Raw genomic sequence first — 16,023 nt, forward strand, 5'->3', positions numbered from 1 at the left:
TTTATTACTAAAGATGCTAATATGTGAATATTGATAAATTGAAATCTATTGTAGAATGTAGATGGTAAACAAAAAGGCTTGTAAAACATCATTAACTGTATCACCAATTGGTTGCAGATAGACCCTATAACAACACATCATTAAGAGATATGACGTCAAATATTACCCACAAAACTCCATTTAATTGTGACTAAATAGATAGCTTAAAACTTGATTTGGTATAAGAACTTCTTAGGATTAAAATTTGCTATCAGTCAACATCTTTATTCATTTTTTACGTATTAGATATAACACATAACTTAATTCATCAAATTTATAAGTAATTGGACTCAAATAACCCCTCGAATATATCCAAGCGAAGAGTCGGTAGATTCAATACCTTCCATGACCTTCGGCAATTTGTCCCATATTTCCATCAAATGTGACAGATGGTTTTGAATGAACCCCGAGCTCTAATGAATCTATTAGCATCTACCTCGGCACTTGTTCAAAAAGTGAACTCACATAATAAATAATTTAATTTAAAAGTCAAAGAAAGATAACCAACATCCTCGATTCGTCTTTGGTATATAGAAGTTAAGGTTAAACAAAAACATATCAAATTAATCAACAGTTAAAATGCACGAAAGATTTCTAGAAATTAAACTTGTAATTTGTTATCAACTTACATACTAAAAACACGAAATCAACTGAAAAAAATGACACGTTTCATTTGAAAGCATTTCTAATTTTTTTTTTTTAAAAAAAAATATCACTTACAACTTGTTAGATTCAGGCAAACATATTTCCTCATATTTTGTATTTAATAGTAAAAAAAAGAAATCCACATGTTCTAGTTATATCTCTACCAATTTTTTATCTTTGGATTCATAATTAAGTTGAATAATATATAAATGAAAAATAAATCTGGAGATGAAAGTGTTAAATTTCTATGAAAATTATATGATAAATTGTACTACAAAGGAATCATGTATTGTGAATTATAAATAACCAAAAGTTTTGGTTTGCATTAACTGATTACTAAAAACTCTCAAAAGATTTGAATGATAATAACATTAATAAAATTTAAATTCTCATGTCTAGCTATATTAATTATCGGATGAACAATTGCAAGATATATATTTTAAGACAACAATAATATTTCTATTGTGACTTTCCAAATAATAAACAAAATTCTTTGTAGTTCAACTGGCAAAGAAGTTCACATGTTATCCTGGAGGTCATGAGTTCTATCCCTACCTCCAACTTTTTTATAAAAAGTTTAATAAAACATCATTGTAAATCTTGATTGCTTACGTGGACATTGACTAAGCAAAGTAGATGTCGACGTGGATGCTGATATGTCACTTAGATCATTCTGGTGATGCCGTGCCACGTGAGCACTTTCTGATAGCCTTTTATATATATATATATATATAGAGAGAGAGATCTTAGTTAATACTTAAACTTCTGTCATAATCTAGGGCAAAACCATATACCTTAAACTTTTGTCATAATCTAGGGCAAAACCATATATAGTCAAACCTCTATAAATTAATACTCTATAAATTAATATTTCGATAAAATGAGTAATTTGTCCAGACCCAACTTAAGAGATTAGTAAAAATCAACATTATATAAATTAATAACTCGTTAAATTAATAAAATATCTTAGTCTCAACACTATTAATTTATATAGGTTTCACTGTAAAAGCCAATGTAAGACTCTTCCGATCCTAATGCCGATGTATGTCACTGCTTGTAGCTTTTGTATTAATAATGACACATTTAACATTTTTAAACTGACACATTTCTGTCTATAATATTTGATCATTTTAAAAAAAAAAATCTTTTAATATTATTATATCAGAGTTGTACTCATGTGAAACTACAAAAAGTGGTGAAACCAAAGGGCTGCATCTCAGCCCTTGGATCAAAAGCAATCCACGGCTGAGATTAAAAAAAAAACAACACGGAGGGGTACTTTGGTAATTTTATACATTATCCCACTTTTTTCTTTTCTAGTTCCAAACACACCCAGAGATCTCTCTTTCTCTCTCACTCCCCCTATTGGAAAATCACCACCACCACCACTACCCTCATCGTGTTTAGGTCACCGTCACGTTCCAATCGAAATGGCACAACCATCATTTCCGTCGTCATCATCATCTTCATCATTCATCATCAATGGATCTTGAGAAGTTAATATCATTGAAGGATGTATTGAATACGAACATTACGACTTTTTGTTATGTGAATTCTAATTTTCTCAGGTGATAATCAAATGTAATTTGATAATATGTGATTAGATTTATTCTAACATTTGAACTTGTTAAATATTATTAATTATTCAATTGACTTTGTTGTTTGGTACAATATTGCATACAAGGTGTTTGATGAAATGTTTGAACCAAAGTTTCTTATATATGATTTAATATCAAATCACATTTGATTGAGTATTGCACAAGGTGTTTGATGAAATGTCTAAATCAATGTTTGATAATATGATTTAATCAACTTTATGATTCTGTATTAAATTGGTGTATAGGTTTGTGGATATAAACTCCATTTGTTTTGTGGAAATGTATGAGTAACATCAAATTTGATTTGTTATCTGTTATTGTTTACTTTTATGTTCATAATCATAGTTTATTATGTATAAAGATTATAGAAATTTCTGTTTTTGTAACTGTATGTGTAAAATCATATTTGATTTTGTATATAGATTCTATAGATTTGTGTTTTGTAACTTTGTTTTGTACAATCAAATTTGATTTTCTATTGAGGTTTTAGTTACTTGTGTTCTTATGCCTAGAATCATATTTGATTTTACTCTTACAGTGTGAAAATCCTATATATAACGAATTATTCAAAATCAAAAATGATTTTACGCATACATTGTGACAAAACCTATTCAAAATCAAAAATGATTTTAAGCATACATTGTGACATACCCATACAAAATCATATTTGATGTTATTACAAAGAAAAATATTTAAAATCATTGTTTGGAATCATATATGATTTTCTATATGCTTTCCATACACAATCATAACTTATACAAGATCAACTATTCATAATCAAAAATGATTTTACGTATACATGGGTAATAGTTATAGAAAATCATATATGATTCTGTATAGCACAATGTGACAAAATGAAATGAGTTTTTTACATTGAAACTTATTCATAATCATAAATGATTTTAAGCATACATTGTGAGATACCTATACAAAATCATATTTGATTTTATTACAAAGAAAAATATTTAAAATCATTGTTTAGATATATATATGATTTTCTATATGCTTTCCATACACAATCATAACTTATACAAGATCAACTATTGAAAATCAAAAATGATTTTACTTATCCATGGGTAATAGTTATAGAAAATCATATATGATTCTGTATAGCACAATGTGACAAAATGAAATGAGTTTCTTAAATTGAAACTTATTTATAATCATAAATGATTTTAAGCATACATTGTGAAATACCCATACAAAATCATATTTGATGTTATTACAAAGAAAAATATTTAAAATCATTGTTTAGAATCATATATGATTTCCTATATGCTTTCCATACATAATATAACTTATACAAGATCAACTATTCAAAATCAAAAATGATTTTACGTATACATGGGTAATAGTTATAGAAAATCATATATGATTCTGTATAGCACAATGTGACAAAATGAAATGAGTTTCTTACATTGAAACTTATTCATAATCATAAATGATTTTAAGCATACATTTTGACATACCCATACAAAATTATATTTGATGTTATTACAAAGAAAAATATTTAAAATCATTGTTTAGAATCATATATGATTTTCTATATGCTTTCCATACACAATTATAACTTATACAAGATCAACTATTCAAAATCAAAAATGATTTTACGTATACATGGGTAATAGTTATAGAAAATCATATATGATTCTGTATAGCACAATGTGACAAAATGAAATGAGTTTTTTACATTGAAACTTATTCATAATCATAAATGATTTTAAGCATACATTGTGAGATACCTATACAAAATCATATTTGATTTTATTACAAAGAAAAATATTTAAAATCATTGTTTAGATATATATATGATTTTCTATATGCTTTCCATACACAATCATAACTTATACAAGATCAACTATTCAAAATCAAAAATGATTTTACATATACATGGGTAATAGTTATAGAAAATCATATATGATTCTGTATAGCACAATGTGACAAAATGAAATGAGTTTCTTAAATTGAAACTTATTCATAATCATAAATGATTTTAAGCATACATTGTAACTTTGTTTTGTACAATCAAAATTTGATTTCGTACATACACTTTGGTTTAGACATTTCATCAAACACTTTGTGGGCAAAACTCATTATAAAAATTTTAAACAACAACAACTAAAGATACAACTTCTTATCATATGAAAAAACAAAAATAAGAGAAAAAACTACAAATCATGGATAAAAATGGTTTGTTTATCCATTTTTTATATAAACTACATAAAATATCACTCTAATAATATCTAAAACATCATCTTCCATTTGTTGTTGTTGCTAGTGATTTGAGATGAAGATCCAGATTGTAGTGGTGGTGGTGGCGGCGGTCGGATATGGTGGTGGTGGTGGTGGTGGTGGTCACTGTCCAAGGAGGAGAAGATAGGGAGAGAGAGAGAGAGAGAGAGAGAGAGACTGTGTGTGTGTGTGTGTGTGTTTTGATCAGGTGAATAGAGAAGATGAGAGAATTGGAAGATAAGATTCTTTTTTTGGGTGTAAATTACGAAAATACTCCTCCGTGTTTTATTTTTAATTAGAGGTAAATGTTAATCTTAACCATTGATGGGAATGATCCAAAGGCTAAGATTAAGCCCTTGAGATTCATAGAAAATTAAGGATGTAAATGAACAAACACTTATTATATCATACCATTTATTAACTAAAAAAATATTAGTGGATGAGATCTATGGTGGACCTACATAGATTATCAATTAAGCGACGATGAAAACCAACGAAGTTAAACGACGAGACGATGTGGCGTCATTAAACTTACAAGAGGGACGAGTAAGTCGAAGAGACCGTTGAGATTACTTTAACCATGAATATACCATACTTTTACACATGTATTTTGTTCCCCACAAATTTAAATAAAGTTAATTTTTTTCTCTTGTAAGTCTTATTGTTCCAATACTACCCATATTATTTTTTTTTTCAAAGCTACATCAATATATAGAAAACAAAACTACTAGGTTTTTATACCTCATATTCTACTTTTCTACATAGGTTAGCTATTCGAGGCCGGGTCCATATTAAAGCTAATTTTGAACATACAATTAAGAATGTTAACATCAAGTAATTAAATTCGGCCATAGACACTTCATTTTTCTTAAGTTTGCCGAGTAATTATTTACAATTCCTAATTAACTTAAGGTTTTGAGTGTCACTAAAAGCTAACTAGACATACATGTACATCATGTTGATGTTATACAAAATTAATACCAAACACAATGATTTGTTTGCAGTTGATTGGAATGGGACAATACCACATATTATTTTCCTGTGTGATCCCTTTTATATCCCCTACTATTTTAGGCTTACATTTCTCACAACCCGTGGAGCCATGGACCAAAAATTTAACTTCTTTCCTAAGGCGAGGCTAGCAAGTAATTAGAGGATGTTTGGTTTCTTCCAACTAACAAAGCACAGTGTTCACGCGTTGCGACGGCGGTGGTGATGAAGGGCGGTGGTGGAGATCGAGGGAGGCGGCGGAGGGTGATAGAAGGTCAATGAAAGTGTATTAAAAATGAGGAGATTGAGGAAAAGAGGGTATATAAGACTTTTATGTTGAAATAGGGGTATTTTAGGACGAAAAAATATGCTTAAATTTTTAATCTAGTTCTTTTGATAAGGGTATAGATAGATATAGATAGATAACTTAATTACATTTTGTTTTAAGTTTGCGTCTACATAATTCATAAGTTGCTTCTACATAATTTTTAGGTTTGCGTCTACTATACATAATTTTTCTTATCAGTCAGTCAAACAACCGATCCTTTTAATATCAAATCCTAACTCCGTCATTACTTATCCCTAACTACTTCAATGTCTGCATAGGTCAAATCACGCGTTATAGTAGTACATTATATTATGGTATTCTTATGTCACCAGAACAATAACACGTGAGAATTAATGTGTTTCCAATTACATACATGTTCTACATATAACATTATGCATATATAACCTCCTTACCTTTTGTTGCACCAGTACCTCACTACCTTTCACCATGTACATTGGATTACTTTATTAGTTACATTTTATATATATATATATATATATATATATATATATATATATAGAGGGACAATCAAATAAAAACATATTTAAAATAAAAACGGTGAGAACACCTTAAAATCATCATTTTGATGCATAAAAAGTCCATAAAACTGACATAGTGCATTAGTTAATTATCATTATTTAAGTGTTTAACAACACATTGATTTATCAAAATCAAAAAAATTATGTTTTTTGTTGGATGCATCATTTTGATGAATATGCATCCAAGATGGATGTACAAAACAAAAAACATGATTATTTCGATTTTGACGGATGAATGTGTTGTTAAACACTTAAATAATGATAATTAGTTATGCACTATGTTAGTTTTATGGACTTTTAATGCATCAAAATGATGTTTTTAAGGTGTTCTCACCGTTCTTATTTTAAAAGTGTTCTCACCGGAGTGTATATATATATATATATAATTAGCTTTTAGTTACATGGTTCTATCAGTCATAAATATAATTTATTCCAGATCAACTTCGTAGGTTTGTCTTCAAATAGTAACCACCATGCATGACTGTTGACTAATACCGTTTTCTACAATGTACATATGGAGAAAGTTAGATGTAAAATCCATACCTTTACGTAAAGATGTTGGTAGACTACTTTTATAAGGGCCTTCGCCCTACAGAGAATGAGAATTAAACTCTTAAACTGTATATGGGGTAAGAGATTTTTTTGTATGATCCAACCCAATTTATTTTTCTTATTACTAGTAAATACTAAATTGTGGACATTAACACAACCCGAATGGGACATGATGAGTTATGACATATAACAAATTTAAGAGATTGAAAATTGAAGAATATATAGTATTATGACATTTAGAGTAAGTTATTACAATATTATTTAGCATTTTTGTGTTTACCAATATATTTTGATTGATTATTTGTTTTTAGGAAGTATACATGAAAGCTACATTCTTGAATAATTATATATATGGGCAAGTCAAAATACCATTATGCAATATACTGTCTTCACATGGGATGTGAAGGAAAGTAAACCATACCATGCACAAAAAGAATCACTATATTGGCAATCTGGCATCATGTCTATGTTGTTTGACCTAATATAAGTTCTTTATGTATTTGTTAAGTTTACACACCAATCCGACCTCATTTTGCTAACTTTATTACCAACCTTAAGCCAGTGGTAGAGTATCTTTGTTTAATGCACATAACCACTAGGATATTCCAAGATGCAAGTTGCTATTGAAAATATAAAGGCATAGCTTTTTATGATTGAAGCATTAAAATTAATACAACATTGTATACCTTGTCAGCATGATTCCTGTTGGACTTTTCAATAACTTTGTTTAACATAAACATTCACCCACCATGGCCCCATAGCATATTTATCTCTGCGCTAATCAACATTACACCATGATCATACCATTCTCTCTTGATAATTTTCTTTAAAATTAGACAATACTTATTCCAAAACACAATAGAACAAAGAAAACAAATAAAATATTTTCAAACAACCCATTTTATGCCCGACGAACGATCCTGCAACGACACAACAATACCCAAGATGATTTTATAATTCGCACCAACACACGGAGGGACTTGACCCGGGGTTGGGTGAGGGGCTTCTTTCACCCCATTACAAAATGCAAACACTCTATTTATCATATTTAGCTTATCATCATTGGGTTCAAATCACATCTCCTATCCTTTAATCATAGAACTTCCACTTTCTTTAGCACAAGATTTGAATTGAACAGGTAATAAACCGATTTCAAGTTTACAACTGGATTATCCTTTTTTACCAAAGGAAACAAGTAGCAACTGGTGAAACCTCAAGGGATGCAAATGTAAATACAGTCAACATCTCTTTCTCCATCTCCTCCTCCAAATAATATTTATAAATATTATAATAAATAAATCCAGCTAGCTTTCTACATAGCCAGCTTTGTACTCTGTCACACTCTGTAATATTACTTTGTGTTCAAAATCACAACATCTTACACTCCCCATTCCATCCCCTTTTTTTTTTTTTTTTTTTAATTTATAAAAAATAATAATATGGAAATATATATATAAAAATACATATAAAACTGTTACATTACAGTGGATGTTCTCTAATTCTACATCTTAATCTTCATAATTAACACATTTTTAATTTTCTCTCACCTTTTCTCAATCTCTATAAATCAACCTCACTTCACATTGTTATTCTTCCCTCACACATTTCCCATTTTTGTTTCATTCACATTTTCATCTTCTTTCATTTTATCAAAAAAATAATAAAAATGAATATTATTACTCCATAAATCTAGCATTCTAACAAACTCTCCGAATCTATCGGTGATTAGATTTTAAAAAAAGAAAAATGGAAGAGACATTTGTGCCATTTCAAGGTATCAAAAATGATATCAATGGACGATTAAAGTGTTACAAACAGGATTGGACCGGCGGTTTTCGTGCCGGTTTTCGGTATATATATATTGCTCTTTTACATTTCTTTTACCTTCTCTATATATATATATATATATAATATTAATGTTTATATGTATATATGTTAGTGTTAGGATCCAGTGAAATAGTTAAAATAAGAACTACATTATTTGTTAAACTTGCTAAAGTGTTTAGAAATGTAACCAAAATTACATTTATATATATATATATATATATATTGTATGTATTCAACTTTCAGTTTTTGCTATATTATGTATCTGATTAGTTATTTGTCATGGAACCGACACGTCAGATCCATTGTTGTAAGCTCGATACTCACAGTATGACAGGCCTAAGAAGTTTAGAGTATGATAGATACAATATATATATATATATATATATATATATATATATATATATATATTCGGATGAAGTTAGATATGTTTATAAGCACTTGATGCTTATTTGAATAGACTTTAGTTAAATTATGTTTTAACTAATCTAATGAGTTTTTTGAATTCGTTCAATTAGTATTAGAAAATTTGTGAATCTATTCGAAGTTGTTACGAATATATATATATTTTTTGAACAGTAAGTTAGTACTTAGTAGATAACATTCTGTATATCTGAATTTTTTTTATACGGTTATAGCTACGATAAATTGGAAGTAAAAATCTGGTGATGACACATGGTAGGAGTCAATGGTGAGCATTCAGAGAGAAAAAAATGCATAAGTCACTGATTTTCTCTCTAATGTCATGTGTCGGCACCATATTTATAGGCCAACTGAATTAGTCAGGCGTGTCGTTTTACTTAAGTTTTAGTAATAAGATCTCATACTGATTCCTCATTTGATTTTTATAGAATTTTGGCTCCAACGACGTACATATTCTTTGCATCAGCAATTCCGGTTATATCATTTGGGGAACAACTAGAACGAAATACCGGTATGTAATATAGGAACATTATAAGTCATTGATTTATATATATATATAAATTTTGAAGTTGTTATATGTTAACATTGTGTGCTTGTTTGGTATTTTCAGAAGGAGCATTAACAGCCGTTCAGACGTTGGCTTCCACTGCAATATGTGGAATCATACATTCCATCATTGGAGGTCAACCGTTGTTGATTTTAGGTGTTGCTGAGCCTACTGTACTTATGTATACTTTTATGTATAACTTTGCTAAGCAAAGACCCGAGTTGGGTCATAACTTGTTTCTTGCATGGTCTGGATGGTAAGTGTCCTTATCTTTTTGTTAACAATTGGTTTGTATGATTGACAATATCCGTGGTGTTTGATTGTCTGATTGTTTTGTACTTAATTTCTTAGGGTATGTGTGTGGACTGCTGCTTTGTTGTTCATCTTAGCGATACTAGGAGCGTGTTCTATAATTAACCGGTTTACACGTGTTGCTGGTGAACTTTTTGGTCTACTTATTGCCATGTTGTTTATGCAACAAGCAATTAGAGTAAGTATATTTAATAGTTTCAACTTATGGATTTTTTCTTATTAGTTTTTTATGGGATCTGATTTGAATTAAAATGTCTACTTTAGGGACTAGTAGATGAGTTTGGCATACCAGAACGAGCAAATTTGAAGTCAGTCGAGTTTATTCCTTCATGGAGATTTGCCAATGGAATGTTTGCACTTGTTTTGTCCTTTGGCCTTTTACTGACTGGATTGAAAAGCCGAAAAGCTAGATCATGGAGATATGGTTCTGGTATGCATACTACTCTATAATAACAACATTAGATGCATTATCTTGTTACCATTTGGTGCAAGATGTTTGCTATTTGATTTTTTTACTTTTATTTTTACCAAAGTATGCAATTTTACTGCATAGATACGTAAAAAGAAGGCTAGGTATATTGCATTAAATGGTTCTAATATATACATTGCTATACTGGTATAAAGTGAATAAAGCAGTGCATTTTGTTGCAGTTTCCCCTTGCTTTATGGCCTACAGTCGTTTAATATCTAGTTTTTCTCTGCAGGATGGATTAGAAGCCTTATTGCAGATTATGGTGTGCCCCTTATGGTCCTTGTCTGGACAGGCGTGTCCTATGCACCGTCTGGAAGTATTCCAAAAGGAATCCCAAGGCGTCTCTTTAGCCCAAATCCCTGGTCTCCTGGTGCATATGAGAACTGGACCGTTATCAAGGTAAATCTTTCTTTGTAGATACTATTTTTTCTTCATTCTGTTTTAGCTCTGCTTAATTTGCATTTAACACTAAATAATGTGCAGGATATGCTAGATGTGCCTGTTATCTTCATATTTGGAGCTTTTGTTCCAGCAACTATGATCGCTGTACTGTACTACTTTGACCACAGTGTGGCATCTCAACTTGCTCAGCAGAAAGAATTCAATTTGAGAAAGCCTCCTTCTTTTCACTATGACTTGCTCCTTTTGGGATTTTTGGTTTGCATCTAACTTCTCTGGTTCACAAATGCATGTATTCTGAATTATTTGAGTAAGGTTCTTATAGATTATCTCTTAATTGCAGACATTACTTTGTGGTCTTCTTGGTATACCCCCATCTAATGGTGTAATTCCGCAATCTCCAATGCATACCAAGAGTCTTGCTACTCTGAAACACCAGGTAACTTGTTTATCATGTTCAGCCGTTCAGTGTCAAAAGATAATACAGATTAACCGATCTATCTTCTGAATCTAAATATGCAGTTGCTAAGAAATCGACTTGTTAAGACTGCTCGTGAAAGTATGAACATGAACTCAAGTTTAGGACAGTTATATGGAAACATGCAAGAAGCATATCATCAAATGCAGACTCCATTAGTTCACCAAGCACCGTCAGATTGTGGGTTGAAGGAACTAAAGGCATCAACGATACAACTAGCTTCAAACATGGGGAACATAGATGCACCAGTGGATGAGACTATATTTGATGTGGAGAAAGAGATAGATGATCTATTACCTGTTGAAGTCAAAGAACAGCGTGTAAGTGGACTACTTCAGGCATGTATGGTTGGAGGGTGTGTTGCAGCCATGCCGTTGCTAAAACTGATCCCAACTTCAGTTCTTTGGGGTTACTTTGCTTTCATGGCTATTGAAAGCTTACCTGGAAACCAATTCTGGGAAAGAATATTACTCCTCTTCACTGCACCAAGCCGTAGATTCAAGTAAGCTGACCTAAATTTTATTTCAAATTGCTAACATCTGAAATTAAAGGATAATTTTACTTAACTTTACTAAATGTCTCAGAGTTCTGGAAGATTACCATGCAACATTTGTGGAAACTGTTCCATTCAGGACTATTGCAACATTCACTTTATTCCAAACGACGTACCTACTCATCTGTTTCGGGCTTACATGGGTTCCAATTGCGGGACTTCTGTTCCCGTTGATGATTATGTTGTTAGTTCCCGTGCGACAATACATTTTGCCAAAGTTCTTCAAAGGTGTACACCTACAGGATCTGGATGCCGCAGAGTATGAAGAGACCCCTGCGATACCTTTTCATTATCCTCAGGTAAGTGAGACTGGTTTTGACTATCTGATTATTAAGCCATATAAGCTGATTAGTCCAAACATTATTTCCTGCAGCCTCTTTTGTTACTGTTGATTAATCCTATCACATAATCTCTTTTAAAACACATTGCCAAACACCCCTTATTCTTATGTTTGATTGTTCTATTAGGATGGTGAATTTGGGGCTAGAACTCCAACTACAGATGTGGGAGAAGTGCTCGATGAGGTGATTACAAGAAGCCGGGGTGAGATCAGGCGTACGTGCAGTTCAAGAGTGACAAGCACCACCGCAACCCCAGTAAGAGATGGCAAAAATCTTCAAAGTCCACGGTTATCCATATACAGTCCCAGGGTCAATGAATTGAGAGCAATGCATAGTCCTCGATCTGCTGCAAGAGAACCTTTTAGTCCAACTGTGCCATCTTCTTTGGGAAAAAGTCCCCGTAATTGAACTCAAAATTCTGTAATGCACGCCGCTGGGTTACTGTTCTGCCATCTCTCATTTGTTTCTTAATACACCCTTTGTTGTAACAGGATAACCTGTGTCGGTTTCTTGTAATTATTATGGTAGTAATGTATATTAACGTTTGCAGACAGTTTAGAATAATTACCACCTGGTTTCAACTAAACGAAACTAGATTTATATAATGTCTATCTCATTTTGCCCATCCTCTTTCGCAAATATAGATTTATGTGCAAGATATTAAAATTGCAAGTGACACAAGTTGTCGGTGTTTCTAGTGCAATTTCGTTGCTCAATGTGATATATGAAAACTGTACATTTACTTAATGTCATGAGACACTTGAAAAAGATTGTATTCTCACTTCAAGTTCAGCTCAAATATTTATGCCGAATACATATGCAATAACTTCTAATCTGAAAAAGTATATGGGAAATGCAGGGCTGTATTTAACGTGTATAAAAAAACTTGTACCTTTCATATTAAAAGTCTGTCTCCTGATTTTCATGGTAAATGTATAAACAGTTTATGCACCTTAAACACAGCCCTAAAGGCTGTATTTAGCAAACCCCTAATAATATATTATAATTCAGAACTATATCCCCAGTTCGAGTTCAGCTTGAATATATATACAAAATACACATATAACAATATACATATAAGTTTATAACTCAAAGCTCGATAAGTATTCCAGTTGCTAAGACTATATCTATACTACGTATATAAACAAACTAGCCCCAAAAATTTAACATTCTACCTTTAAAATCTTTAATTTACCCTTTTAATCTATGCTATCATCAAACACTTTATCCTTGAAATTACAAAAATACCCTTAACAAAAAAACCTTACGCATGTCCCTTCCCTTTCAGAAGTTGCTCACATAGTATACCAAAAAAAATACACATGCGTTACTGAATTTAATAATCAATCAACATAAAAAACGTACACTCTAAAACAACAGCGGCGGTTTGTACTTTCAGCCGTACTAAAAAATACTTGAGTTGAATAATACATTCATGTAATAACACGGTACCGCTACTTAACCGGCGTTTTTTTCCCATGTCTCGTCGCATAGCGCGGATACAATGCTAGTATTGTAATATTGCAAGCTCATAAAATGTATATGGGTTTATTTTAAAAGCTCCTTTTATATTGCACCACAAGTATGTTTTGTTGTATACTGTAGTCTTTCTTGGTTTCTTGAACAAACAAGTATGGATAATGGATGTATAAAATGCATTTGTTTGTCCATATGTGACTATGTGAGACAATTAGTGAGGTTGTGGAAAGGTCTTTTCGTGAAAGATTGTTCTAGTGGAATCTGAGTATATATTTATATAGTTTTTAAGACAACCAAATAATTTTAAATAAATTTCTAATATATATTTACAAAATAACTATCATGGACAAGGATCCATATATTATAAAATGATGGGTTATCACACATACAATGTAAGCCAAGACTGTACAAATATTGTTGAGTTTGGTTATTACCCACAGTTAATGTCATATTAGAGGGTGTTTAGGATATTTGTCTATATAAAATTAAGTAGTTTAACATTATTATTTTGGACTATTTTTTGAAACAAGTAGTAAATGATTTAATTTGGTATTACATTATCTATTATAAAAGTTGATAATCACTTAAATAACCAATGGCAAGAACATAAAGAATAAAATGGACTAGGTAGACAAATTAGGTTTTCCTTTTTACGAGTTACTCAAGTAGATCGAGTCTTTAACTTAGATGTGCATGAGCTATTTATAATATCTTGATCAGACCGTTTCTGAACCCTTTTCTCGACTACTCAAATACGTATTCCTAAGGTTACTGGAACTTGAATCTCTTGTTAGTATATTATGAGGACTCAGCACTTTGGTGGTGGTTACGTACACATACATAGAAAATACTAACCTAGTAAAACTTACCCTAGGCATATGGTATGATGTAATCATGTATGAAGAAGTATGATACAAAAAGTTAAAGATCGGTATGATTTGGAGTTGCTTTTTGTTAAGTAAGAGGTGCAAAATGGATGTTGGTTGTCGATCATGATTTCAAACAAAAGTAAAGGCTAGGAATTGATTTGAAGTTAAAAAAAAAAAAGGATGAATGAGCATCTATTTGACTTTGTAGTCATTAGTGGCAAACATATTCATTCATGTCAAAAATTTCTTTTATCAAATAACAACATCCTCTTCTTTTCCTTTTCACTTTTGTTAGATCATGACAAAACAAAAAAACCAAGTAGATGAATAATACAAAGATTTGACACTATAGTTGACCACCATATCTATTCTTTTCAATCCTTTTCATGATAAGTGTGGAACTGTGGATGGCTTAAGCTTTCCATCAAAATCATTGTTACAATAACATCAATAATTGAAGGAAAAAACAAAATCTTAGCTTCTAGACCAAAGCAACTCGAAGTGCTTAGTGGTCAGGCGATCTGATTTCTTCGCAAAAAGTCTCAGGTTCGAACTCCATTAGTTAACATCTTGAGAGTGACCGAAAAAATGATTAAAAAAGTGCCATACAGATAACTCGGTTAGACTACATACATCCAAGTTAAAAACATAACTTATTATCTTCGAATTGTTTCTATACCAACGGACCAAATGTCGGGTGTAATAAGCCCCATCATCTAAAAGAAAACCAGAGCCACTAATTTGTAAGGCCCATCTTGATCAATTGTATAGTCCATTCTAAATAGTCTTGCCCATTATATATCTTGGCCCAAAATTCTTGGGTAGCTTCCTCCACTTTTCCACTTGCTTTCCTTCACACTTCCATTTATGTTTATTTCTTGATATTTGACCTTTACAAAAACACAATTAGTCTTTGCCCAAATATTAAATTAAATATGAAACATTTTCCTTTCAGTTTTGTAAATAGAATCTTTTGTGACTTTGTAAATAGTATCTTATAAAATGACTATAGAGTTGAGCAAAATAGAAACCAAACCTCAAAAAGTTAGATATTAGATAATTTCGTTCATATATTGTTGTACCAAACCGTTAATTATGCCATTTAACTAAAATGAAATTGTTGTCTATTCGATTAACATATTTTTTGGACACATTGTAACTTTCACCACTGGACAAGAAAATGTATGAAATTCAGTATGAATTTTTCTGTACATTACGAGGAGAATGAATTTAGCTTTCAGTTTTGTAAATAGAATCTTTTGTGACTTTGTCACATATCATAATAATATAAGTTGTTAGTGAATGAGATGATTGATTAAGCTATATGTATGAGTCAATTAATTCGCAAATAACAAGACTTAAGAGTAGATATAACAGTACTTTTCCTGGAGATCACAACATTC

The 16,023-nt window shown here is 31.1% G+C and overlaps 1 protein-coding gene across 1 annotated transcript; it reads left to right on the forward strand.

The window, feature by feature from the left end:
- Window positions 1–8,509: 8,509 nt before the first annotated feature.
- On the forward strand, window positions 8,510–12,897 carry LOC122607434 (boron transporter 1-like). The gene is made up of 11 exons (XM_043780406.1): window positions 8,510–8,773; window positions 9,599–9,681; window positions 9,781–9,973; window positions 10,069–10,207; window positions 10,294–10,459; window positions 10,734–10,900; window positions 10,985–11,158; window positions 11,244–11,339; window positions 11,423–11,880; window positions 11,963–12,230; window positions 12,399–12,897. Exons 1-11 carry the CDS (start codon window positions 8,670–8,672, stop codon window positions 12,678–12,680), a joined length of 2,130 nt encoding a protein of 709 aa, XP_043636341.1. The 5' UTR covers window positions 8,510–8,669; the 3' UTR covers window positions 12,681–12,897.
- Window positions 12,898–16,023: the final 3,126 nt, after the last annotated feature.

Source organism: Erigeron canadensis, chromosome 7 (assembly GCF_010389155.1).
Source record: "Erigeron canadensis isolate Cc75 chromosome 7, C_canadensis_v1, whole genome shotgun sequence".
Classification (NCBI taxonomy): domain Eukaryota; kingdom Viridiplantae; phylum Streptophyta; class Magnoliopsida; order Asterales; family Asteraceae; genus Erigeron; species Erigeron canadensis.

Coding starts and splice junctions, on each gene's coding strand:
- LOC122607434 (XM_043780406.1), top strand. CDS start 8,670: ATGGAAGAGACATTTGTGCCATTTCAAGGTATCAAAAATGATATCAAT. Junction 10,901..10,984: donor AGAACTGGACCGTTATCAAG/GTAAATCTTTCT, acceptor AATAATGTGCAG/GATATGCTAGATGTGCCTGT. Junction 11,159..11,243: donor TGCTCCTTTTGGGATTTTTG/GTTTGCATCTAA, acceptor TCTTAATTGCAG/ACATTACTTTGTGGTCTTCT.